The 25,320-nt window shown below is 41.4% G+C and overlaps 2 protein-coding genes across 3 annotated transcripts; one reads left to right on the forward strand and one right to left on the reverse strand.

The window, feature by feature from the left end:
- Positions 1-972: 972 nt before the first annotated feature.
- os9 (OS9 endoplasmic reticulum lectin) lies at positions 973-10,448 on the reverse strand. 2 transcript variants are annotated; one of them, XM_080461885.1, is made up of 15 exons: positions 10,267-10,448; positions 8,964-9,146; positions 6,803-6,866; positions 6,496-6,572; positions 5,841-5,939; positions 5,252-5,453; positions 4,777-4,932; positions 4,526-4,644; positions 4,030-4,090; positions 3,759-3,838; positions 3,425-3,628; positions 3,109-3,310; positions 2,548-2,715; positions 2,072-2,181; positions 973-1,791 (listed from the first exon to the last, which is right to left on the reverse strand). In XM_080461885.1, the coding sequence occupies exons 1-15, from the start codon at positions 10,417-10,419 to the stop codon at positions 1,654-1,656; spliced, it is 2,016 nt and encodes a 671-aa protein (XP_080318011.1). In that variant the 5' UTR covers positions 10,420-10,448; the 3' UTR covers positions 973-1,653. The 2 variants fall into 2 exon arrangements, with proteins under 2 accessions (XP_080318011.1, XP_080318010.1); XM_080461884.1 differs by having other exon boundaries at positions 3,759-3,841.
- Positions 10,449-11,042: 594 nt separating this feature from the next.
- Positions 11,043-24,266, forward strand: b4galnt1b (beta-1,4-N-acetyl-galactosaminyl transferase 1b). Its single transcript, XM_080461886.1, has 12 exons — positions 11,043-11,458; positions 15,210-15,311; positions 17,403-17,625; positions 17,734-17,910; positions 18,759-18,865; positions 19,329-19,366; positions 19,466-19,646; positions 20,490-20,582; positions 20,673-20,860; positions 20,938-21,078; positions 21,257-21,494; positions 22,409-24,266. The coding sequence occupies exons 3-12, from the start codon at positions 17,411-17,413 to the stop codon at positions 22,624-22,626; spliced, it is 1,596 nt and encodes a 531-aa protein (XP_080318012.1). The 5' UTR covers positions 11,043-11,458; positions 15,210-15,311; positions 17,403-17,410; the 3' UTR covers positions 22,627-24,266.
- The last annotated feature ends 1,054 nt before the right edge of the window (positions 24,267-25,320 follow it).

Here is a 25,320-nt window from a genome sequence, read left to right on the forward strand (position 1 = left end):
ACTGTTGTACCGTCAACTTATGTACCTTTGCTGTGTGTATGCCCTGTTTAATAAACTATTAATATATGTATATCCTTTTTAAATTATATTTTCTGACATTTACTTATGTTTGGGTTTTTGGGAGGCTTGTTTTATATCTGTATTTTATTGTGCGACTTCGAATTACTTGTTTGTATGAAAAGGTGCTTCATAGATCCTTTCTGTTTGAAATATCTTTTACTGAACCAGTAACATAAGTTTTAAACTTGAATGTACACTAACACTTGTGCTGTGTGTGGACTAAGGCATTGCACCAAAGCAATAAGAATAACTGCCATTAAAAAATATATATATATATATTACCTACATAAAGGTCCGGTTTCACAAGTTTACATAGTCAAAGTGGTCATTTAACAGGTCGTTTCCAAGCAGCAAATCTGTGTACACACTACTTTTAATCCTCTGTGGACACACCCTTGAGGAAGAGGCACGGTTTTGTTCTTTTCTTTTGTAGAGCCAAATGTAGCTTTGCAGTGCTGTACTGGCAAAGCCTCAATTTTCTGAAAACAATGCATACCAGCCAGTTTCATACACACACTGTGTACTTAAAACACATTTATTCAAGTAAGTCAACACCGATTGAATCTGTGCTAATGTACAACAAATCTTTCAAAAACATATTGACAGTAATTATATACAGGTTGAGATCCTGGCTGTCATAAATATTCACAAACTATACAAATCAGCCCTTAAAGTACACATTGGCGTTATTTTGGTACACTGACTCTGACTGACATTGTAGCTTTTCTCGTTTTCCTTTGCTAAACGAAGGCGAATAAAATCAACACCTTTAACAGTTTATTACAGTCGACTTCTGAAAGCGTTCTGAAACTTCTGAAAGTCCTTCACAGGATGCAACTGCCCAAAGTAAGCTCAGCACTGTTTTTTTAGGAATCAATGTCTGTTTTCTATAAATTTGCCAAAATGCTGCTTAAAAAAAAAAAATCCAACGCTACGACGTGTCATTAAAATGCCTCCACCAAAGTCAAATGTGTCAAAAAGATTTAAAGATCAACAGGAGGCAGAATTGCAAGCTTTGAGTTTTTATCTTGTTTTTTTTTTTTTCTCCATTTCTTCAGAAAAAGTCTTATTCTTTCATTAAACAATAAACAGAACAGCCTGTGCGGACTCACTTAGAGGTAAAGGACTTGTGACTGGCAACGTGAAAGACAAATCTGAGAAATAATTTAATTCTGAACAAACAGTGTGCGCCGACAACTTCAGAGCTAAACAGAAATATTCAGTAAAAACTGAAAAACTATTTCAGGATGAACCTACACGTTGTGGATCGAATACTTCAGCCACCTATCAAAACTCAGTCCCATCAAAACGGGGAAAATGCATAACTTCCTTCAACTGCGTAAGGACAGCTGACACGTTGCAATCCTGTCGTGCAACATAAAAGTGGCGCGCCATAAAACCGCCGACGTTATTGCCGAGTCAAAACACAAGGACACATATTCTGAATGTGCAAACAGCTTCGTTGACATATCTGCCAGGGTTTAATGGCAATAATTGAATCATGTGGGTGGAATGGAGACTGCTCTTCAGAGTGTCCCCCGTCCTGCTGGTCTCCACACGAGTTCACTGTCACACAACGGTGGACGAATGAACTCATACGTCCACGTCGTCCGAGTCAGAGGTGCTGGATGACTGGGACTCCTCCTGCGACTCTCCCCACACAAACCTGTAGTTGTTCTCCAACTCCTGCTGCCTCTTTTGCTCTTTGTAAACCTCTTCGGTGCCTCCTGTCTGAGGTGGGATAAAAAGAGGAGGAAGGAAAAAAAGATCAAGTCGACTTGCTGATGTGCAGCAGAACGCTAATTAAAGAAAACATGGAGAGACACCTGAACCGACTCGGGACAGTGGAGCGGCTATTACCAGGAAGTTATGCAGAAGTCCCTTTTTCAACCTGCCGTCCAAACTGGCTCATTATTAACCGAGCAAATGTGTTGCTATAAAAACACCGCGTGCGACTCACATTAGATAAGCTCTTACAAACCTCACAAAAACATGGAAGCACTGAAATTACCAGGAGGTTTATAAGCAGCTCCCTGAAGGACTTTGTGTCTTCTTCAGTCAGCCACTGATCACCTGCCTCCTCCGCATTCTTCCGTGTTAAGATCTTCACCTCAATTTTGCCTGAGGGGAGGAAGAGAAAAAAAAAAAAAAGATTAACAATCAAACTGATCTGCACAACAGTGTCTCCATAACAGTGAGAAAATGTTCTTATAGGTGAACAATAGTTGTGAAGAATGGTGTAAACACAAACACATGAAGAGTAGATGGAAAAGAAACAACACACATGGTTGACACACTATTCCATTTGCCTCAAAGACGAGTTTCAGCTAATTGCCCTGTCATCAAAATGTTTGTTTGGTGTTTTTTTCCCCCCGCTTCAAAAGATCGGTCAGATGAGATGAGAAGAGAAACAAAGCAGTGTGTGCTCAAGATAAGAGATGGAAGAGAGAAAAGGCCGTGAGTGTTTCGTGCACTCCCCCTTCATACCTTCGGCCTTCAGTCCTGCCTTCTCTAGCTGTTCTTTAACCACGTCCTTTATGTGCTGCCACTGCGGGTCTCCTTCTCCCATCTCCTGAACTTTGACCTCCCCATCAGGGCTGCTGCCCGTCTTATACTTAGTAATTTTGATCTTAACATGGTCGTCAGCTGCTTGGTCTGGGGCGACGAGACAAAAGAGGGACAAACAACACAGTTCACCTCAGAAACCCAACAGCAGGGTCACAGGATGGATGTGGCACGAGCCACAAAGCATTGTTTTACAAACATCACATCTGTGCACAACAAATATTTGCGTCGCTGGATTTCTCTTTGGATTCAGATTCACAAACAAGTCGGTCACCCACAGTCACTTCAGCCACCAGCTGACCAACCCAATTTAATCTGACGACACAAATTCTGTTCACATTTTGAAACAAGTCTCCGCATGCGTGTCACTCCCGAGATGGAAGGTGTGTCACAACGAATGTCGGTTTATAAATATGGATGAACTATGAGGATGACTGAGCGGGACACAGATCCTGGAGGTGCACGGAACAGTGAAGGTGCTACCTGGCTGCTTTGGAGCCAGGCTGGGGCTGCCCCTGGTCGGGTCGCTGGCCTGTTGGAGACCTGATGTTTGTTGCTCTGGGTCCTGGCCATCTTTATCCTCCAGATGATCCAGTAGCTTGTCTAGCGTCGTTTCCAGTGTCTGTGTTGCTTGGGTGCGATCAAACTCCCCTTTCAGACCCTCGGTCTCCAGCTCTTGCTGAGCCTGACAAAGAGAAGTCGGTCATTTCAGAACAATTCATCACAGCGCCCCATTTTGTCATTTTCATCCAGTAACATTTGAACAGATTTATTTTCTATATCGCCTCAGCTCTAAAACCTCGTTTATGATGTTGTCGAACTCCTTCTGCATTTCTTCCTTGATCGCTTCAATCTTTTCGGGAGGCATCGAGATGTCGGCCATCTCATCGTCAAAGTCTTGCAGCAGGTGATCGTCTTCGTCCCTCTCATCCTCACTGAGTTTCTCCGTGAACATGTTGCTGGTGGATTCGTCTCCTCGGCTTTTAGCTTGGTTTTGTGCTTTCTGAAAAAGAAATAAATCGGTTTTGGAAAACCAATGCACTGCACATTAAAAAAAACAACAAAAAAAAACAAAACACCAAAACGTTTCACCAGGTAAATGAAGTATTAGAATGTTCTTAATAGGTACTAACTTTTCTATTGCTTTCCTTTAGGTGTTGAACAAATTTCATCAGGTCTGCTGGGTCAGTGATGATTTTGAAGTTGAATTTTTCTACTGAAAGAAAATATAAGACAGGAAGTGGATTGATCAATCACAAAGGATTTATTCATTCGTTGCTCAGGTTGTTTGAGCGAAAGCGTGTTTATACAGTGATAAACTCTTGTTCTAGTATTATTTTATAACTGTCTACTAAACAGTGACCCAACTGGTTGTAAAGGGTTTTATTTCACCGACTGCTTTACCTTCTTCACCATCATCTAAGACTTCATTGTCGGCATGGGATTTATAGCTCCCATCTGCAGCCTGTCAAAGGAGGAAAAACAAGACTTGAGCTCTGAAGTGAAGAAACCCGTCACTCAGCACCATCTAGTGGTAAAGTAAATTCTAACAGATCATTTTCATTCAAACGTTCATTTTGAAGAGCAATAACTTACAAATCAACGTGTGCAAACTGACAAAGTTGGAATAAATTTTTTTATTAATGATAATATAATGGCAATAAACGTCATGTTGCTGAATGATGTACTGAAGTTACAACAACACTCAATACTTCAGGATTCAGTGGAGTGCTTTATTAACTCACAGATAGATCACACTTTACAACCTTTTGATCCAGAAAAAGATAATTTTAGAGTCTTTCAAATACTTGTTGTCATCTTTGTAATAAGGTGCCTCGAATATTTTGTTTCCGTCACGTGATTCAGTTGGTTAGCAGTTAAAATGATCTCATCACTTTACCTTTTCCTCCTGTTGAGAATCTGTTGTTTTTGAGTTTTCAGGCTTTGCTACTCCTTCCCAGAAGTCTGAATCTTCACCCTCCTCTGCCGGCTCTGCGTCCTCGGGGACATCAGCGGCACCTGTTCCAAACAGAAACACTGGGATGTCCAAAACAGTTTCGGGAAAAAGCGTGCACACACTCACAGCTCCCATGGAGACACTACAGACATGTTTGTTAAGACATTTGTGATGCAAGTGTCAAAGTAAAAAACCTTTTTTGGATGATTCTTCTGGGTCATTGCTGAGTGCGGAGGAGATTTCCTTCGCCGTAACCTCGACTGCTCCGGCTGTTCCTTCATTAACAGCTAACATTTCATCAAGGCTCCTTAGCTCCTCTGAGATCTGCTCTACTTTACGCTTTGTGTCAGCTTTGAAAAAAAAAAAATTCAAATTAAGATGTGAGGAACAAAAGACAGAACAAAAAAGAAAAAGTATCCACATGTTTGTAAAATCAAGTACACGAATCAAGATGAGTAAACATCTTATTTCCCTCGGGTATTTCAGATTAACCTAACATATAGTTGTCAAACCCACATAATAGTTCTTTTTTCTTTAAGCCTAACAACTTTAGAATTCTTTCTGAAATTATAACCTGCTGCAAAGAAAAATTAAAAATCCCCACGAAGGTCAAGAGGCAGAATCATTTGCGCTGAGTAACTGAATCCTTCAATGTTTCTGCACACTCACAGACTTGAGCTTTGACGTAATCCATGTACTGTTGGGCACTTAGTGCCGGCTGGCAGACAATCCCCTGTGGCTTGGCAGTGGACGGCGGCTGCAGGAACGGGTGCTGGCAGGTGCGACCGGTGTGAATTGTCAACACGTAACGGCATGACTGAGGCTCATCGACTCGAGCGATGTAGTCCCCCGAGCCTTCTTCACACATGAACTGGAAGACACCGGAGAGAAAGATCCTCACGTGTCCGCAGTGCAGCCACACAGGTACAATGTGGAGACTAATAAAAACCTCATACTGTAAAAAGTATTCAGTCAGTTTATTGGTTTCTGAAATGTCACAAGTTGTAAAATCCCTGCAATATTTCTCCTCCCACACTATTAATAAATAAGCATCAATTAAATAGCTTAAGAAACATTGAGATTATGATGCATCAGGGAATGCATATAGGATAACATATAGTCACAGTAAAAGTTAACAACTATAACAACAGAAAATGTCCCTGCTGCGTAAAATAAAATTCTTGCATATAAAGTAGATACAACTAAAGGGACACTGGTGGCATGGGATGCAAAGGTCTCCTGAATTTAAATATCTTACCCGGACTTCAGTCTCCCTGCGGTTTCCATTTAGGTCACACTTGGAGCCATTCACATAGGTCTGGCTGTGGTATCTCTTCAGCCTGTGCTGCTTGGAGGCCTTGGATTCAAAAGAGAAAAGATTTTTAAAGCAGTCTCAGTTGTAATCTGCATCACCGCGTTATTCCTGAAGTTATTCCTGAAGTTATTCCTGAAGTTATTCCTCAATAATTAGCTGTCAACGTAAAGTAGCACAAGGAACCAGCACAGCTAACTGAGACCGTCCTTTATCAACACAGACAGGACTGACTGCTGGGCTGGTGTATTGGACTGCATTTGTTCAGACTGACAACTTGCACATTTCTCTTGCATTGAGCCATAACTGGCTCTGATAATTGGATTTGACCGTGTGTATACAGCTGGAGCGACAGCGAGCTCCTGTTTGCTTTGACAGAATTAAATATCTGCATTCAACCCAATTATGTCTGGCGAGGCTGTCAGCAGGGACAGATTCTTACCATTAGTATTGAAACTGATTGTGATTTTTTTACCACCAAAAGCATCCAATGTGAACTGGAACTTTTTTTTTTTAAATTCCTCGCAGTTTCAGCTCACATTGTACCAGCCTTGCAGAAATCCTGAAAACAAATGCAACCATGACATGGAGTCAGCATTACCTTTGCAGTTTCGTTGCTCCAATCAAAGTCGGACTCATAGTAGCCAAGGCAGAGAACGTCCCCTTTGATTTCTCTATCTAAGGAAAAGAAAAAAAACGTCTGTCTAAGATGGTGCTTATAGAAAACATGGTTCAGAATAAGTTAAGAGAAGTCGTCTTATTGTCACTAAGATTGCACAATGACATTACAGGTACCTTGTGCAGTGCAATTTACTTACAATTGATGAATACGCACAATAAAACAAACGACAACATTGAGGTAGACAAGATGAATGCTAAAAAAAAAAAGCACAGAGGAAAGCGCTCACCTTCAAGATGATACTGTCTGATATGCTGACCATGACAGAACTCGTACGTCCACCAGTCTTTCGTCTGCAGGAAATACAGACAAACATTTACAACTTTCTATCTGCACAGTTTTGGGTAAACTGGCACATTTTTGCTAGAAAACATTGTTAAAAAGGCATTATTATAATTACCACCTCACCAATAAAATACAAGCTTCATTTTAAACTGTAATATTACACTCATATAACTTGTTTTTTTCTTTGATGAGAAAAACAAACACTGACTTAAGATTTGAATGATTCAAACTGTGTCACAGCCACTTTCTCCTGAGGCCCAACGGGAACAGCCTGGGTTCAGTTGTCACTTTGATAACCAGCCTCGTAGTACCGCAAATGTCTGGGTGTGTCAATCCAGATAACAGAGAAATCTAACATTTAAACAAGTCAGCTGTCTGCAGGCCATTGGGCAATACATCAAGAGGCCACCAATTTAATGCCAGCACCCGCTCCTACGTTCATCACTTTTGCCTTCAATGCAACATTTGGTGATGAAGACAGCAACAACGTCACTGTTTTTTTTTTTTTTAATGTCGATCATTTTCCACCACAGTGAAAATGCAAGAAATCGAACATCCAAAGTGTGTCTGCTCACTTTGTTTTGCCTACTTTTTAAGAAACCAAAAATGTATAATTCATGTTTATAAAAAACTGTATAGGAATTCTCATACTAGAACATATTCTACTTTAACATCAACTTAAAGAAAGTAGAGCTGCAGAACACCACAAGGATTGTGGCCATACTGGATGAACTAGAAATTAATTACACAATCATCCAACATTTACTTACAGTTCAGTTGTAGGCGACAACAGGATCAAACTGGTTTCCTTCAGTAGGTCCATGCCATTTCAATTCAATTCAACTTTAGTTATATAGCACCAAATACAACACAGTCATTTCTAGGTGCTTTTAACAGAGAAAAGCAAAAAACCCAGTGAAGCAACCCGAACTGTAATCTTTAGTCAATAGAAAAGTCTTGAGTCTCGTCTTAAAAGTAGAGACTGTTTCAGCCTCCCTAACTGAACCTGGGATCTGGTGCCACATAAAAGGAGCCTGAAAGCTGAAAGCTCTGCCTCCCATTCTACTTTTAGAAAACCTAGGAACCTCCGGTAAGCCAGCACTCCGAGAATGAAGTGCTCTCCTGGGGAGATATGGGACTACCGGTAGCAGTTCTTTAAGATATGATGGGGCCTGGTTGTTAAGAGCTTTATAAGTTAGAAGAAGGATTATAAATTCTATTCTAGATTTAACAGGGAGCCAGTGAAGAGAGGTTAGTATTGGAGTGAGTCAGGACTCTCGCTGCAGCATTTTGAATCAATTGAAGGCTTGAAAGTCAAAATAGCGCATCATCCAATTTTAGTTGGAAGAAGTGTAACAAAAAACAATGACTTTCATTGAGCTCAAACTGCAACTAAATGGTTATTTCTAAGAATTAATGGTTATCTAATAATATCATGATTGTGACATCCTGACATAGAGGTGGTGCTTAGAATTTGATTTCACATCAGAAAGTCGGCCCAGGACTCGCTGGAGAGATTATATCTCTGGCTTGGTCTGGGAGCGGCTCGGGGTGCCCCCAGAAGAGCTGGAGGAAGTTGCAGGGGACAGAAATGCCTGGGCTTCTTTTCTCTCTGTACTGCCACCGTGACCCCATGTGGACTATGGATGGATGGAACAAAAACTGGTAATACTGCATATCTTTGGAAAACTGTAATCATTAAGACAGTCTGTTTCAATCGGTCTTGGCTTTTGTTTGATATTATAAGTCTTTCTTTATTTGAATATATTGCCTTTTTGATGTTTCATTTCAATATAGCTTAATAATAAGAGTTTACATATTTTTCATGTGGCCATTCATAGTTTTCTTCAAGCTTTCCGAGTCTGTCTTAAGTTAAGGACTCTTTCATCTTCAACATAATTAACAGAGTTAACTGAGGCAAACAAACAACTTCTGATTATGAAGTCATAGCATGTAATTAAATGTCTTCCTGTTTAGATTGTGATAATGAAGGGACATCTTTTCTCAGTATAATGCATTCTTTCATAAAACATTAGTCAGTTGATTAGCTCAAAAGGTTATGCACTAGACAATTAGAATAGAAAAGAAAGTCTTCCAGGCTCCACCTTCACAAGACAGGGTGCACTGTGCATTGGTTTGAGTAGGTCTGGAATGTCCGGTCCTGTGTACCCCTGTGACTCCGGCTCCGAGGCAGGGTCCTGATGGAAGTGGACAGCCTGTGGCGGAAGTCTGCACTCGTAGAGCTGCTTGTACTTATTGGACACCGTCATAACCTCCTCTGTCTTGGTCTGAAAAAGAAACATTCATGAAAATTGTGGTATATTTGCCAATGCCATGCTGGGGATGTTTAATGGGTAAATAAAAGTGTTAGTCCAAAAACATTGGAGGGAGCATTAAGAAAAGAAAACTGTCAGGTTATTAGCTTGTGTTGTGAACATTTGGATGGCATTCTATTTATATTTGAGTTGCTAAAGTTTACAAAAGGTCAGAAAAAGAGTCTTACTTTGGATTTGGAATCATAACCTAACCTGTCAAAGTGGCGGTATGAGAGACAAGCCAGTGGAAAACTGCACCATAAATCTTTAAGTAATGTGATTTATGGGTTTATACTGTATGAGGCATACAGAATCATTGATGTCCTCATAAAATAATCCTAAGATATAGACAGAAGCACACATAACAGATTCCCACAACCAAAACGTTATCATTTAACAAATATATACAATTACAACCCGTGCGTATTGCAATAAAAGTCCTAAGTGGCATTGATTTGAGCTTTTGTGAGACTAATCTTGTCCAAGTGTCTTCAGCTGACAGGGTTGATAAAATACACCACTTGATTGAATTTAAGTATTTTTCACACCTTTGTTATTCAGTTTCAGCAGGAAACTGGGGGAATCTACTTGTGATCTCGCACCGTGTCTTATCTTCAGACAATCCGTCTTAAACCGAAAGTGAACCGTTTTGATTCCACACAGCGTTTGACTGGATAAACAAAGAACGTTCAGGTGATTAGGCAGCGGCGTAAGGAACAAAGTGACTGTTCCTGGAAACGAGTTGCTCTGATTTCTCTCGTTCTGTTTAGTGTGAAAGTCTCATCGACTGGTTAGCTGATGCAGTTGTGGTCAACTGTTGATTATCAGAATCAACTTCTCGGTCACAGGTACAGTGGAGGCAATGCAGAGCAAGTTGTGGTGTGACAGCTGTCAACAAGCGCTCTCTGGGGATCAACCCCGGCGTGAACGTGCCTCAATAAAAAAAAAGAAATTAAAATAATTTGACTATCATTCTCCGTCTTGTCTGATGGATCGGTCATTTCTCGTGAGAGATATTTGAAGCAGAAAACAGAAGCCCACAAGAATTAGCTTAACACGCTACTCGTTAGCGTCTGCGAGCACCTTGACTTACCTGGCCCAGGATGACCGGGTCGGGGAGAATCTGAATGCCATATTTCATCTCATTGAGCTCCTCCAAATTCAGGAAGGCTGGCAGACAGAGTGGGCAAATCAACAAGAAAACGCACAGTCTCTTGAGCCATCGCACCAAGGAAGCAGCCATCATTGACGCTCTCCTCGTACGGTCCCTCCCATTTGTCTGACAGCAACAACACAGCGAACGCCTGACATGGGAGCAGCTGATTGGTCGAACGGAGGAGAGCCGTGCGGTGATTGGCTAGTTTTTATGTCAATTATCAGTTCGCCGAGAACGGAGGGTGTGTTTGTTTACTACACCGGCGCACACTGGACGGACGGCGCCTCGGAGATATCCAGCACGCTGATGAGCAGCTCGTGTGTACACTGTCAGCGTTTTTCTCCATATGAATAAACCAACACTCCTGGATTTTAAAATAATAAGTGAATAAAAAAAAAACGTGAGGCGTGTCAATGCCAGATGTGGACACGTTGAGACAGTACGATTAAGATCGTGTTATCTACTCTGAAATCTCAGACAGCAATTTTCTAAGGACAGCATTTTACATTACAAGGTGTGAACTCTGAGAATGGGTCATTGTATTTCTGATAGGGTCATGGTGTTTGGCTCGAATGTGAACTCTTAACGTCGGATTTTAGCCGACATCATTTTTCCCAAACTTCCAGTTCTACATTCCCATATATGACTATAAAGCTCCACACTGAGCGCACACTCAGACCCCCCCTCCACCACCCACACAGATCCATGCCTGCACACACCCATATGTACACGTTATTGTTGGACTATGGTCGTGATGAGCTATTCTTCATCGCACATAAGCAAAAGTGTTCTTTGTGATTTATTTTTTTTTTCTTCTATTTTTCGTGCCACGATGAGACGTTTTGTCCCGCGCAGGGTGATCCGGAGCTCCTCGGCTGTGCTGGCTTGAGTCTGACCGCTGAGATCCGGCACTGAGGTGCGGTCCCCTTTCCTGCGCTGCGCTGCAGCCGCATCCGTCCACTGCCCGCAGTACTGCGATGCGCTCCGGCCGCCAAACACTCGCTTCTGCGCCCTTTTCCCACATTTAATCCCATTTGCAAGACCACCGAGGGACAAATTAATTGGGAGTGGGCGAGCTCCGTGCAGGAGGGAGGTGATACCGTCTTAAACAGCGCGTGTCTTCACTGAGGTGAGCTGTTTGTTTTTCTATGTTCTCTCCAATAAAAGGCCTTGTCTCTTGTCTTCAGGACGGCATGCTTATCCAAAGAATCCCTGCTCGTGATAAGCGTTTGACTGTTTAATTGTTGGAAAATCGCAGGAACAGAAATCAGACGTAGAAGATTACTGTACCCCCCACCCCCAAAATAAATAAATAAATAAATGTGTTAGATCATTGATTTTTAAGAGGCGCGCTTATTAGCGCTGGGCATGTAATTGAGAGACAATCAAACCTCTGGGTTCATGGATTTCCCTGCAGTCTTATTCGTGAGAAGGTGGCTAATAGGCCTTTCTGCAGCCAGGCATTTTGTTCGCCTTCGACATCGAGGAATGCATCGTCGATACACGTTTCTTCATCAATATTAATGTTTGTGCAAGAGATATATGAGGTGGTGATGCAGATATTGGCGAAAGGTCCATCTCTTTGAATGGAGCCAACAGTCTTGTCACACGCAGTTAGGGAGGGTCCCGCTGAGTATTCCTGTCTGCAGCATGAGCACTGCTCCTCATAATGGACGCGTTTTTAGGTTAATTAGAAGCAGCCATGGTACGGCACATTGTTTTATTCTGATTGGCTTGAATCCACTCGGAACATATTCGTTTTTGGGTTTTTTTGTACCTCAGGACTGTCAATGGGTCCTAATTATCTGTAATAATAAAAAATAAATAAATGAAGTCCGCATGCAGCGTTCAGCGCCTGTTCGTGCCACTATGAAGGAGACCCGTGACGTTTGCAGACGTGACAGGTCGCAGATTGTATTTGATGTTTTCATACCGCAATATTTCAGCTACAGTTGGTGATATATTCATCCCATACCTCTGTGTTGCATAGTACTGGATGATTGTAGTATAACTTAACGTAGACTGGTTTTACTTTCTTCATTTTTACGATGGAATTAGGTGCATATGCACATTACAGCATAAATAATTTGTTGTTTGATTACTAGTCTATTGTGACGTTTAGATTACTTTATGGAAGGATGCCAATCTGAGTTAAGGATTTTTCTTATTTATTTATTCATCGATAATCTATCCTCTCTTGTAGAAACTTTTTGCTTATCTTTCCCTAAAGAATGTATAAGAAATAAAAGCTAATCTTCTCGATATCCATTTTTAGAGAAATCTGAAAATGTCTGATACTTTGAAGCAACTGATAGAACTGTCTGTGAATAAGCTGAGTGAAGTAAATAATGATAATAAAACATTTTAGTGAGGCTCAAAAACAGTTTACAGATTCAAACGATAAAACATGTTTCACAAAAACAAAGGCGGAGAACCAGCAAAGAAACAAACATTAAAAGCAGGCCTGAAAAGATGATGGTTTTACTAGGCTGAGGATGTGAAGGTGGTGAGCTATTCCAGTCACAAAGTGAATTTGAGGAGGAGTTCTCCAGGGTGGTGGGGAACAACTGAGAGGGCTCTGTCTCCCCGGGTCATCTGATGAACGCAGGTTATGGGTGAGAATGTACGGGCGGAAGAAGGTCCATTAAATAGGCTGTGGTGAAGGTGTGTAGGCACTTGAAGTGAGGAGAAGCAGTTTACATGAGATTGCGGTGACAGATGAGGAGCCAGTGGAGGCTCTGAAGGAGATGTGGTGGGATGTGGTCATAGGAATGGGTTTGGGTGTGAAATCGGGCCGCTGGTAATCCTAAGCATATACAGTGCCTTGCGAAAGTATTCGGCCCTCTTGAACCTTTCGCCACATTTCAGGCTTCAAACATAAAGATATAAAATTTAATTTTTTTGTCCAGAATCAACAACAAGTGGGACACAATCGTGAAGTGAAACGAAATTTATTGGATAATTTAAACTTTTTTAACGAATAAAAAACTGAAAAGTGGGACATGCGATATTATTCGGCCCCCTTGCGTTAATACATCGTAGCGCCACCTTTTGCTGCAATTACAGCTGCAAGTCGCTTGGGGTATGGCTCTATCAGTTTTGCACATCGAGAGACTGAAATTCTTGCCCATTCTTCCTTGGAAAATAGCTGGAGCTCAGTGAGGTTGGATGGAGAGCGTTTGTGAACAGCAGTTTTCAGCTCTTTCCACAGATTCTCGATTGGATTCAGGTCTGGACTTTGACTTGGCCATTCTAACACCTGGATACGTTTATTTGTGAACCATTCCATTGCAGATTTGGCTTTATGTTTTGGATCATTGTCCTGTTGGAAGATAAATCTCCGTCCCAGTCTCAGGTCTTTTGCAGACTCCAACAGGTTTTCTTCCAGAATGGTCCTGTATTTGGCTCCATCCATCTTCCCATCAATTTTGACCATCTTCCCTGTCCCTGCTGAAGAAAAGCAGGCCCAAACCATGATGCTGCCACCACCATGTTTGACAGTGGGGATGGTTTGTTCTGGGTGATGAGCAGTGTTGATTTTACGCCAAACATATCGTTTTGCATTGTGGCCAAAAAGTTCGTTTTTGGTTTCATCTGACCAGAGCACCTTCTTCCACATGTTTGGTGTGTCTCCCAGGTGGCTTGTGGCAAACTTTAAACCAGACTTTTTATGGATATCTTTGAGAAATGGCTTTCTTCTTGTCACTCTTCCATAAAGGCCAGATTTGTGCAGTGTACGACTGATTGTTGTCCTATGGACAGACTCTCCTACCACAGCTGTAGATCTCTGCAGTTCATCCAGAGTGATCATGGGCCTCTTGGCTACATCGCTGATCAGTCTTCTCCTTCCTCGAGATGAAAGTTTGGAGGGACGGCCGGGTCTTGGTAGATTTGCAGTGGTCTGATACTCCATTTCAATATGATTGCTTGCTTGAGATGTTTAAAGCTTGGGAAATCTTTTTTGTATCCAAATCCGGCTTTAAACTTCTCCACAACAGTATCTCGGACTCCCCTGGTGTGTTCCTTGGTCTTCATGATGCTCTCTGCACTTTAAACAGAACCCTGAGACGATCACAGAGCAGGTGCATTTATACGGAGACTTGATTACACACAGGTGGATTCTATTGATCATCATCAGTCATTTAGGACAACATTGGATCATTCAGAGATCCTCACTGAACTTCTGGAGTGAGTTTGCTGCACCGAAAGTAAAGGGGCCGAATAATATTGCACGCCCCACTTTTCAGTTTTTTACTTGTTAAAAAAGTTTAAATTATCCAATAAATTTCGTTCCACTTCACGATTGTGTCCCACTTGTTGTTGATTCTTGACAAAACATTTTGATTTTATATCTTTATGTTTGAAGCCTGAAATGTGGCGAAAGGTTCAAGGGGGCCGAATACTTTCGCAAGGCACTGTATACTATATGGAGTCTCCATTTGCTGTGCACTCAGTGTATTGCACATTACTAATATATCAAGAAGAAGTGCTTTTAAGGAAGTCTTCCGAGAATTAATTTCCATTGAGAAATACTTAAGTGGTCTACAAGCTGATTGGCTGCTTGGTGCTAATTCTCTATAACCTTCCCTTGCATTGATTTTTTTTATCCCCAGCTTGCCACGATAAAGCTAAATTACTCACCCTTGAACCCTGCAGAATTCTTCCCCAGGGGCTGTGAGACTGCAATCAGCTAATGAAACCCCATATGGACTGTCAGCTCTGTTTTTATTTGATGATTCCCGATGACGCAATGGATTCTTTGTGATTCTGCATGCAGTGCACACATCTATTCCTTTACCCTTCATATTAGAATGTTTTTTTAGCTTTACATTTCATGATTATCTTTTGGCTTTTCTTATGTGTTTTTATCCTCTTTCTAGATGGGGAAGGCGCTTCCTCAGTATTGTGACTGTCTGCATAATTTCTGGAAATCCAGGTGCCTACAGAATTTGCCATTTCAATGACTGGATAGAGGCAGCAAGGTAATATTTTTTTTAAAGTTTTGTAAAAACAGTAAAACAACAAATTTTTTTCATGGACACAGAAAAATGTTAATCAAAATCAGTATTGACAGCATCTGCTGGTTGGTGAGATCAGAGCACTGTGTTGGTGATTCAGCAGAGAGCCAGGCTTCTGTTAGTGAACAGCTTGACCCAGATCCAAAACCCACGCCAGCCACACACAAAGAGCAAGTCAAGTTTCCAACATGTCAGAGGATCCATGAAATTCCTCGAGACTTTCCAGAATCCTAAACATAACCCAAGTCTTTTAACTAAAGTGGTCATTTCTGTTGTAGGTATTTAGTTTTCTGTTCTCAACAATGAACAAATGTCCCTACTGTGTGACTAACAATATAAACACTTCAAGAATGTGTCGGCCGCACGGTCAAAGATTTCTTTTTTTGTTTATTGCGGCTTGAGAAGAAAGGGCACATTGTGCAAGTTTTAAAGGAGTGAAACATCTGCTTCATATAAGATGGGAGAAAAGTAGAGAAGGAAAAATGGGAAGACATGTCTCCGAAAACAAATTCCATACGCCAATTTTCAGTGTTAACCATTGAAATGCTGCAGTGCTGAGTTACTTCATTCCTCAAACTCAAAAAGCTTATTTTATATGTTCTTGCATTAATATTTCTTTGACACTGAATTAAACTAAAGGGTTGGTGAGTTTAAAACACACAAACAAGTACAGTTATGGAACAGAAAGCCCAGAAACTACAAACTGATTGTTTGATGTCATTCCAGTACATCTTAAGAGCCAAAGCATTTGGCCGTGCTCTGCAGAGCTGAGTGGATTCACAGATATGATCTAAAGTACTGCTTACTTACTCAGGCACTACCATAAAAATAACCTCTTGCAATGGCTGAAAAATCTTCAATAGCTCGAGAACCACAACACTGATCGGGATGGTCTTTTTTTATGTTTATCTTGTCATGTGATCAGGAGAATAGTCCATGGTCTTTGTATTGTGTAAAAATCTGTCATAATTTCCAACTCCAACCATGGCTGACATGGCATACCTGTATTTTCTTACTTTCTTCCCTGAAGACTTTTAGTAAGCACAAAACTGCAGCACTTCAAAAGAGGGATAAGAAAATGGACAAGTCAATAAATAAGTGAAATTCTAAATATTAAATAATATGTATGTTTAGGGTCTTGGCAGAGCCCCCACAAATCACTGCAATTATCCTAAATTTCCATTTTATGTTTTATGTTGATCCAAACCACACCTCACTAATGTTATTATTGAATGTAGTCAAAGTCAAGCGCGCACAATGACCTTAATTTGTCTACCACTTGTAGTAGTACATTGTACTGCACATCCAATATTCGGTCCGTTCAGTGAGAAATTAGTACACTGAAAAGACTTGTATGGGTTTCAACAAAATGTGTGTCACTCGTTAATTCTTCATTATTTAGTGTAAAAATGACACCTCACTCCAGCCTGAGAATTCATAAAAGTTAAAATTAAAAATTTATTGTTTTTGTCGTTACCGTTTTATTTTGAAATTCACCTGTTATGACCTCCCGAATCAGTTGGAGAACCTCATCACATTCACTACAAGGATCTATTGTAGGCTATTTGAGCGAGACGATGTGTGATCATGCATTCCAGGGACCGGCAGTTCCTTCTACCCACTACCTCAACACGCCACACACTCGCCCCCGGACTCCCAAGATCAGTTGTTTTTTCAGGATATAAAATTAACAACTCAAAATCTGTATTAATGCGCCTTCATAACTAAGAAACACAATCCAAATGTAAACACCCCATTTACAACCGATTTTGAGGGGGTTTCTTTATGTGTGTGGTCAGATTTAAGTATTTGCATATATAATTATATGTGAATATACAATGAAAGGTTAAAAAAGAAGGGAACAAGAAAAAAATCTCAAAGCAATACACTCGTGTAAATATGAAAATATGAAATCCACGATTGTCTAGGTGAACTCAAAGAGAACTATTTTTCACATTTCTCGTCAATAACACTGTGAAGAAGTTTTTTCAAGATGTCAAAAGAAGGAATAATTACAATGTTCACTATCTTCTTTACCATGAACACATCCGACAGGTTTTAGGATGCGGTCCCTGAGGAAGACGGTGTTGATCGCCATCCTGGCATCTGTGGTGTTAGTGCTGGCCCTCATCCATTCGTGGCCCACTCGGGCCTACACTACAGTGGACGTGTGGCAAAGACCGGGGCCAATAGCAGAGCGCCATCTGGAGGAGAGGCTCCTCAACCAAGACCACAGATTAAGCCATATCCCATTTCACGTGAGGGAGAGTGTGGCAGGGTAGGACTTGCTTTTTCTCCAAATCTATAATTTACTCTATTCACCGAACCCTGAGCAAAGCAAACATGTACTTAAAAGCTGATTGCACTTGTCTCCTAATCTGTCCAGCTTGTTGGCACGAAATGGGTGCGTATGTGAGGGTGAAAGCGGAGGAGTAAACCTGCCCTTTGCCCAACTCTTATTCCCGCGGGTGTCAGCTCACCCGCTGCACACTGCCTTTGAGGCCTCCGAGCTGGAGGAGATGAAGAGGAGACGGGCCAAAGAGTTCAACAGTTTTCAGAAGAGGTGAGCCACCTTATAAAACAAAGAGTGATGTTCCTTTTCTCCATCAATCCCTATCCAATACATGGTCCAACTTGGACACGTCACCAGTCTGTCACAGGGCAAACAGGGAGACAGACAAAACATACACTGCAATTTATTGGCAAATAAAGTACCTTTATGTTTGGGCTGTGGGAGGAAGTTGGACAAGCTGGAGAAAACCTTCGACTGCATGCACAGGGAGAACATGCATAATCCAGATTAGAAGGCCTCAAACCTTTCTTCTGACTTTCTAAATCTTCTTTCTTAAACACTGAAAACACTCTGCGTGCCCCCATAGCTCATTTTATACGTACCAAAACGGTTCATTATGGTTTCATGAAAACACATTAACAGTGTGATCAAGAAGCTCCATTAATACGAATTACACAGTTTCAGACCAGAGGTAGCTTCATGAGACAGCTTCTTTTTACGAGAGCTGCTGTTGTCACGTGTTCGGGTAGAAACACTGACACAGCAAAATACAGAAAACATGCGCAGGCGAAGTCCAAAGTCTGAAAAAAGATCAAATACTAACAGACAAACTAACAGAGCATTGATGCACATTGACATACTCTGCAGTCGTGTGCAAAGACCGACATACAGTGTGTTGTAATGCAGGGACCGATTAATCAAAATCAAAATGAATTCTGATGATCTACAAAGCAAAACCAGGTGAAACAGCTAATAAGAATGTGACTCTGAGAATCAGATCGTGTTTTCTAAAAGCTCATTACAGACAATTTGTCCTCCTATTCGACGACAAAATGTGCTTCGTGGATTTATTCTGTGTGCCAGCAAAACTGATTCCTGATTTAACTTTGCCCCTACAGGTCAGAGACGCCCGCGGATGTGCTCGTTATTGCAGAGGCAAACAATCCCTTACAGTATCCCACACAGGGGGTGGAGGTACGACCCCTGAAAACAATCATCATCCCAGGTATATCCCATCAAAACATTAAGTGAGAATTTCAATGAAGCGTCATCATGAACACATAATTGGTTAGAAATAATCACAGTCACAGAATCAGCCTGGGAGAAAGAGCCAGCACTGGTTTATGTGGAGATTGTGACATAAGTACTTATGCAAACACCTGCATGGTCTTTTCATTCTAAACTGTGCTTCAAAGAAAACCATCATAAAACTCAATAACTCAAGTACAACACATAAACAAAATACATGATTATGAATCAACAAAATTGTGACAGTTTATAGAAAGTATCTAAAAGTATTTAATGGTCACTTCATCAAGAGCTCATAATATCTTTGTTATTATGTATGTTGCGTTGCTCATTCTGCCTTTGGTTAACTTGGGTTTGGCTCCATGACAGTGTCACCGCTCTTCAGTTAAATGAAGGCAGTTAAACATGTAAAGTAAAAACTGCTGACTGTATGTTTACAGGCTTGGCCTTACATGACCTACCCAGAGACCATCACTCAGTGAGTATTTATCCGTTTCTATGTTTACGTTCGCTTATCCAAGACCTGTGCCGTGTCTCACACCTCTGTTTTCCCCCCGTTGTTTAATTTTTTCTGTAGATAAACATCACTGCCAAACTGGGAACATTAAATGTGGCAGCAGAGGTAGACGGGGTGAAAATCAAAGGTGACGGCGAGATGCACATGACTCTTTCTTGCGGCCTGCTGCCGAACCTCAACCGACAGCTGCAGTTTGTCACCTACACAAACACGCTGTTTCACCCCAGCACAGCCGATACAGGTGGGCCCTTCAGCACAAACATCTGTCTCATCTGCTCTGGACTTCACGTTTTCAAACAAACATGAACAAAGTCACAGAAAGACATTGCATACGTTGAAAAGGCCAGCATGACAGTGGATTCAGGGTTGTTTCTCTTTGCGGTTTCATGTCCGATGTAATCTGTGATTCAATTTAGAGAGATGATTTGATAATGTGATGTTGTGAGGAAGGGTGGTTGTTTACTGTTTGCTAATTAGTTGAAAAGACAAAGATACTACTCTCATGCAATAGTAGTAAATGTGAAGATAAAAACTTTAGCTGATTAGATGTTCTTGCCATTCAAAATTGCAGCTTAGATACATGTCGTATCCTGCTTGTTTTAAACAATTTATGAGTTTGGGACTTTGGGTGTGATTTATTTTTTTCTGTGGTCCTGAGCAGTTCTGATCAACCATGAAGAGGGTTACAGTGGCCGATGTAAACAGTAGATGTTCTTTTACTTACTCAACCTACTCACTCAGCCTACTGTCACTGCACTGCGATCTAAACGCTTTGCAAAATACAATCAGCATAAGATCACCTTGTCTCTGATGGTCTACCAATAGATATACACAAAAATTATTCGCTGCTGCAGTTAAGCCTTTTCCTTGTCTATTATTTATATGAAGTCGGCTTTACAAAGAGAGACTGGTTGACAAAGATTCTAGCTGTAGCTGAAAATCTTGATATCTTTTTTATAATGACTTTAGTTTCATGCATCGTGTGAAATGTATATTTCATTCTGAGTAAATGTTGTATTTGGAGCAGACAACAGGGACTCAACCGCGGTTTGATCCTAATCGCGTTTGTTGTTGAAACTTTTAGTGCAGCTTGAGACAGACGGACATCAAGCTGTCTTCAGTATCAAGATCCGTCATGGTGTAACACCTAAACTGTACAACACAGGATCCAAAGGAGGTACTGCACCTGAACATCGACACTGTCTCTGACTACTATTGTAATCCTGAACGTCCTAAAAAGCTGGGATCCTGCATCTGTTGTTTGCAGAGTACAACGTCAGCGCTCTCGTGACCATCGCTACGAAGACATTCCTGCGATACGAGAAGCTCCAGAATCTTATCGACAGCATCAGGAGATACTACCCCACCATTACAATTGTAATCGCAGATGACAGTGAAAAGCCCAAAACTATCTCTGGGCCTCACATCGAGCATTACATCATGCCCTTTGGAAAGGTGGGTCCGGTCTTTGAATCTTCCTTCTCTGCTGTCTCTGTCCCTGCTTACCTAAACCTCAGTGTTCGGTGCCGTAGGGATGGTTTGCCGGACGAAACCTTGCAGTCTCGCAGGTGACCACAAAGTACGTACTGTGGGTGGACGATGACTTCATCTTCACAGCCAACACCAAGCTGGAGAAGCTGGTTGATGTTTTGGAAAGGACCACTCTGGATCTGGTGAGAATTAAACTGAACCAGTAGTCACAGTCGTGTGTTACTGCAGGGTTGTCATGGTGTGTGTGTGTGTGTGTGTGTGTGTGTGTGTGTGTGTGTGTGTGTGTGTGTGTGTGTGTGTGTGTGTGTGTGTGTGTGTGTGTGTGTGTGTGTGTGTGTGTGTGTGTGTGTGTGTGTGTAGGTGGGCGGAGCGGTGCGTGAGGCCACAGGGTACACTGCCACCTACAGACAGACCATCTCCATCGAGCCGGGGGAGGAGGATGGTGACTGTTTACATATGAGGAGAGGGTTTCACCACATCATCCAAGGCTTCCCGAACTGCGTCGTCACTGATGGGGTCATTAACTTCTTCTTGGCTCGCACCGACAAAGTCCAGCAGGTTGGCTTTGACCCACGTCTGGCCAGAGTAGCTCACCTGGGTGAGTTCAAGCAAAAACAAAAACAACCTTTTTTCTTTGCTTTTCAGTACACTTAATGCATCCCCAAACAACATAAAGAGTAATAGTTCTCCATCAGGTCGTCTGCAGTACATTGAAGGAACTTAATTAAAGTGGCGGGGGCAGCTACAAAATGTCTGCAATTCATTTAAGAAAAAAAAACAATCAGATCTTGTAGTTTTTAGAGATCGAATCGTACATTAATTTAATCTCTTATTAAAGATGCCGGGTAGTTTTCTTATCGCCATGTTAACAATTTGATGCTTAATCATACAGACTGTGTGCAGTTCATTCATTTCGAATTAAATTTTAGTTTACTAATCAAGTCATCCATTTACCTTTCAGCTTATTACACTTATCTCATTTTGTCTTAATGAAAATATTCCACCTGTTTTTTTTGACCTTAACTCACTTTTATTAATACGTTTGAAAATCATTTTATAGAATCATAACATCTTCAAACGTGAAGCCAGGACTCACCCATCCATCATCAGGCTGTCAGTGGCGGGCTGTGTGAGTGGGCGCTGATCTGGACTGAGACTTAGTGAAATGCAGGAAATGACCTGAACGGGTTGTGTGTCCGTCTCATTACAGACAACCATGAAATAATTACACATACGTCCTTTTTAGACTCACTAGTTAACGATTGTCACTCTGAATGTCTAAAGAGTGTCGTGGTTCCCACGGGAACTCCCAAGGAGGTCCAGGGGAGAACATGCAAACTCGATGTTGTGGTATTTTCAGAAGCTCTCAACAAAACTGAAAACAGGAAAACCGTTTTTGTGGGTGTGAAGATCATTGAAATTTCAATGACAAACTTCATGAGTTGTTCTTTTTGGGGCTGAACATTTTGCTGATTTCCCCCCCCCCCCCCCCCCCTTTTTTTTTTTTTTTAGAGTTTTTTATAGATGGACTCGGATCTCTCCACGTGGGCTCTTGCGACGACGTCATAGTCAATCACGCCACCAAAATCAAGCTCCCCTGGGTCAGCCAGTCGGAAAGCGACAAGATATACGCCAAGTTTCGATACCCACCTGCCTCTTCCGATGCCACGCACACCAAAAATGGCCTGCTGTTCTTCAAAAACCGTTTTCAGTGTTTGACTCACGATTAGTTGCTCCTCTCCTTGTTCTCCCAACATTTCCTCTGCTCTTCCTGAGTTGCCAAAGAAGTTCTCCTCCATCGCACCCACTCAGCTAGGATTTGGTTTGCCTCCTCTTGAAAAGCATGACCACTTTTCAGGCGTCAGCCATCACAGCAGTTTTGCCATGTCTGCTCCGTTAGTGCATTACCATTGAATGGCTCTGGAGGCCTCATGCAGAAAGCTCGGGCTTTCCTCTGGAGAGAAGGTGGGAGCGACTCATCCTTGGTCTCATCCTAGAATTATCGCTCTTCTTCATGGATTCAGGGTGTAATGGGATAATGCCTACTAAAATTTTATCTGACTTTATTCTCGGACCCCGTTTTGAAACAACTCAATAGGTAGCATCTAGACAATGTGTGCCACTTCATTTCATCGCGGTCTGATGGGAGTGGAGGTCCATGGGATCTCCTTTAATTTGCACTATCCCAAAAATAGACTGAGCTTGAAAAAGAAGCAATAGTGACATCTGAGAGCCGGAATGCAGACAAACAGACACTTCCTACAAAGTGACAATCCTGCAGAGTCAGAGAAAAAGTATCTTCTCACCAGTGCCACATGAAGAACCCACTCAAGATCTTTTTTTTCAAGCGTGGTACCTAAACTCCGTAAGTGACGGGTCGTGCCAAAGGTTTGGCTGCTGTCTTTAGGGTATTTTTCTTTGTTTGCTTAGTAGTCTGCAACTTCCCAGTATTAATTTGTGATTTGTTGAATCACATCTGAGGAGGAGAAACTTTCGATTCCATCCATCTACTGTAGGAGTCACAGCCGGTGTTGGGCCTGCTCTGGAAGAAGCCTTGTTCTCACCCGTCTGTCGCTCTCTGGTTCCTTCAACAAGCATCTTCAGAGGAGTTGGAGCGTATCTGTGCACGCCGACGAACGATAGCGAAACTTGATTGCATCTTTAGATGCTGCCTACCAGAACATTTTGGATGAACCAAAGTGCATGTTTATTTTCCTTCATTACAGAAAAAGAGCAGAGAAAAGAAACACGCACATTGAGCCGAGGTGGCGGGTTGCGTCAGAGCATGAGAGGGAAACTGTGAGAGACGAGCCGAGGCACCCGGAGTCTGTTTTTATAGCGACTACTCCTCTGTGAAGAGTTACTGTAAAACAAAGACTGGACTGTACCTGAAGTGGTGATGCTGTTCTTTTATACCATGGCCTTTAGATGGCGCCCTTCTATCACTATTGTTTCCTAATAAGTCGAACACATTTTTAAGTCATTTGTTATTAGCAACGAGGTGCCACAGATTTATCAACAGATTCTTTTTAAATGTTTAGAGGAATATTTTAAAACTATTTTGTGTGATATTTATGTCAACTTTTTTTTTTCCCACACCTGTTTTGACAGGAGCAAGAAATTAACACCAGTGTTATTAACAACTTTTGTGTAGTTGAGTGTTCAAAAGTTTGCCTCATAAATGAATCTCTTCACAGATGGTCAGTCAAACCAAGTCCTTTTTAAAACACCACCTTCAGTTTATTAACAGCAAACTAGAACTTGCCTGCTTCACCCCAAAACCAACTGTTTTAAGTTTAGTTGAAGCATTGTCAAACTTTATTTATTTATTTATTCATCATTTTAAATTTTATTAAAGTCTGTGAAATAATGTGCTGCTTTGTGTCTTGGTCTACATTATAATACCAATGAGATTCTTCCTACCATCTTTATCCAGCTGCTCGGATTATGAATTAAATATAAACACAACAACAGTATCACAATACCGTGGGAAATATAGGACAGCAGCAGTTTTACATTGAGTGTCAAATATTAAGAAATAATGTGCTATTTTTGCATATTTCTGGACCTAGACTTGAATTTAGGATGAAGCTTCATAAATTGAGCATTTAAACTGTTTTGGGAAAAACAAGCAAATACACATTAGCTTCATTTGTTCAACATAACTGTGAGGCTCCCATTTTGCCTGCAACAATGCAGTGGTTTGAAAATCAAATATTTACAATTAGAAAGCCAATAATGATATTTATTCATTTAAAGTCCGAATTCATCTCCACTACAGAGGGCAATACACACACAAAACCGGTGTGCAAACTGAACGGTGATATTCAGTACCTTCAACCTGCGTTTCAGCGTGTCATGGTTCTGTTTTAGTGTGGGTCGGGTCTCCCCTGTGGGGGGCGCCAGAGAGCTTCAGCAGATAGGTCTAGAGGTCAGGTGGATGTTCTTGTTTTTTTAAAAGTGTAAAATAATTATGTATTTTATGCAACCAGAAAATTACATTCCTAAATTTGGTGTTACACACTGAAAAGTTAAGCGTCAGTCGAGACCATAAAAGTGTCAATTCAGTGTGTAACTACCAAATCTAGTCATGGTTTCTACAGCTAGATCTCAACAGCCACTTTTATATGATCAGGAATTGAGTGAACAGTCTGAACAGTATTTATATCCTCAAGAGTTTTGATTTATAAATACAATACTGTGGGAACACGGACAGATTAATGATCTGACTGAGCAGGCGGCAGCCCACAGGGACTGAAGTCTGGATTTGAAATTACACAGAAAATTTTCAATAAAAGGTCCACTGAGCTACATGAGGACACACACACACACACACACACACACACACACACACACACACACACACACACACACACACACACACACACACACACACACACACACACACACACACACACACACAC

Source organism: Lipophrys pholis, assembly GCF_963383615.2.
Source record: "Lipophrys pholis genome assembly, chromosome: 4".
Taxonomy (NCBI): Eukaryota; Metazoa; Chordata; class Actinopteri; order Blenniiformes; family Blenniidae; genus Lipophrys; species Lipophrys pholis.

What these genes read in the sequence shown, in the direction of transcription:
- os9 (XM_080461884.1), bottom strand. Translation starts at nt 10,419, where the DNA reads ATGATGGCTGCTTCCTTGGTGCGATGGCTCAAGAGACTGTGCGTTTTC. An exon ending in GTGCACCCTGTCTTGTGAAG is followed by an intron (nt 6,867 to 8,963) that starts GTGGAGCCTGGA and finishes TATTTCCTGCAG; the next exon opens with ACGAAAGACTGGTGGACGTA. An exon ending in GCAGGGAGACTGAAGTCCGG is followed by an intron (nt 5,454 to 5,840) that starts GTAAGATATTTA and finishes GGTGTCTTCCAG; the next exon opens with TTCATGTGTGAAGAAGGCTC.
- b4galnt1b (XM_080461886.1), top strand. Translation starts at nt 17,411, where the DNA reads ATGCGGTCCCTGAGGAAGACGGTGTTGATCGCCATCCTGGCATCTGTG. An exon ending in CCCCAGCACAGCCGATACAG is followed by an intron (nt 19,647 to 20,489) that starts GTGGGCCCTTCA and finishes TGAAACTTTTAG; the next exon opens with TGCAGCTTGAGACAGACGGA. An exon ending in CAACACAGGATCCAAAGGAG is followed by an intron (nt 20,583 to 20,672) that starts GTACTGCACCTG and finishes TGTTGTTTGCAG; the next exon opens with AGTACAACGTCAGCGCTCTC.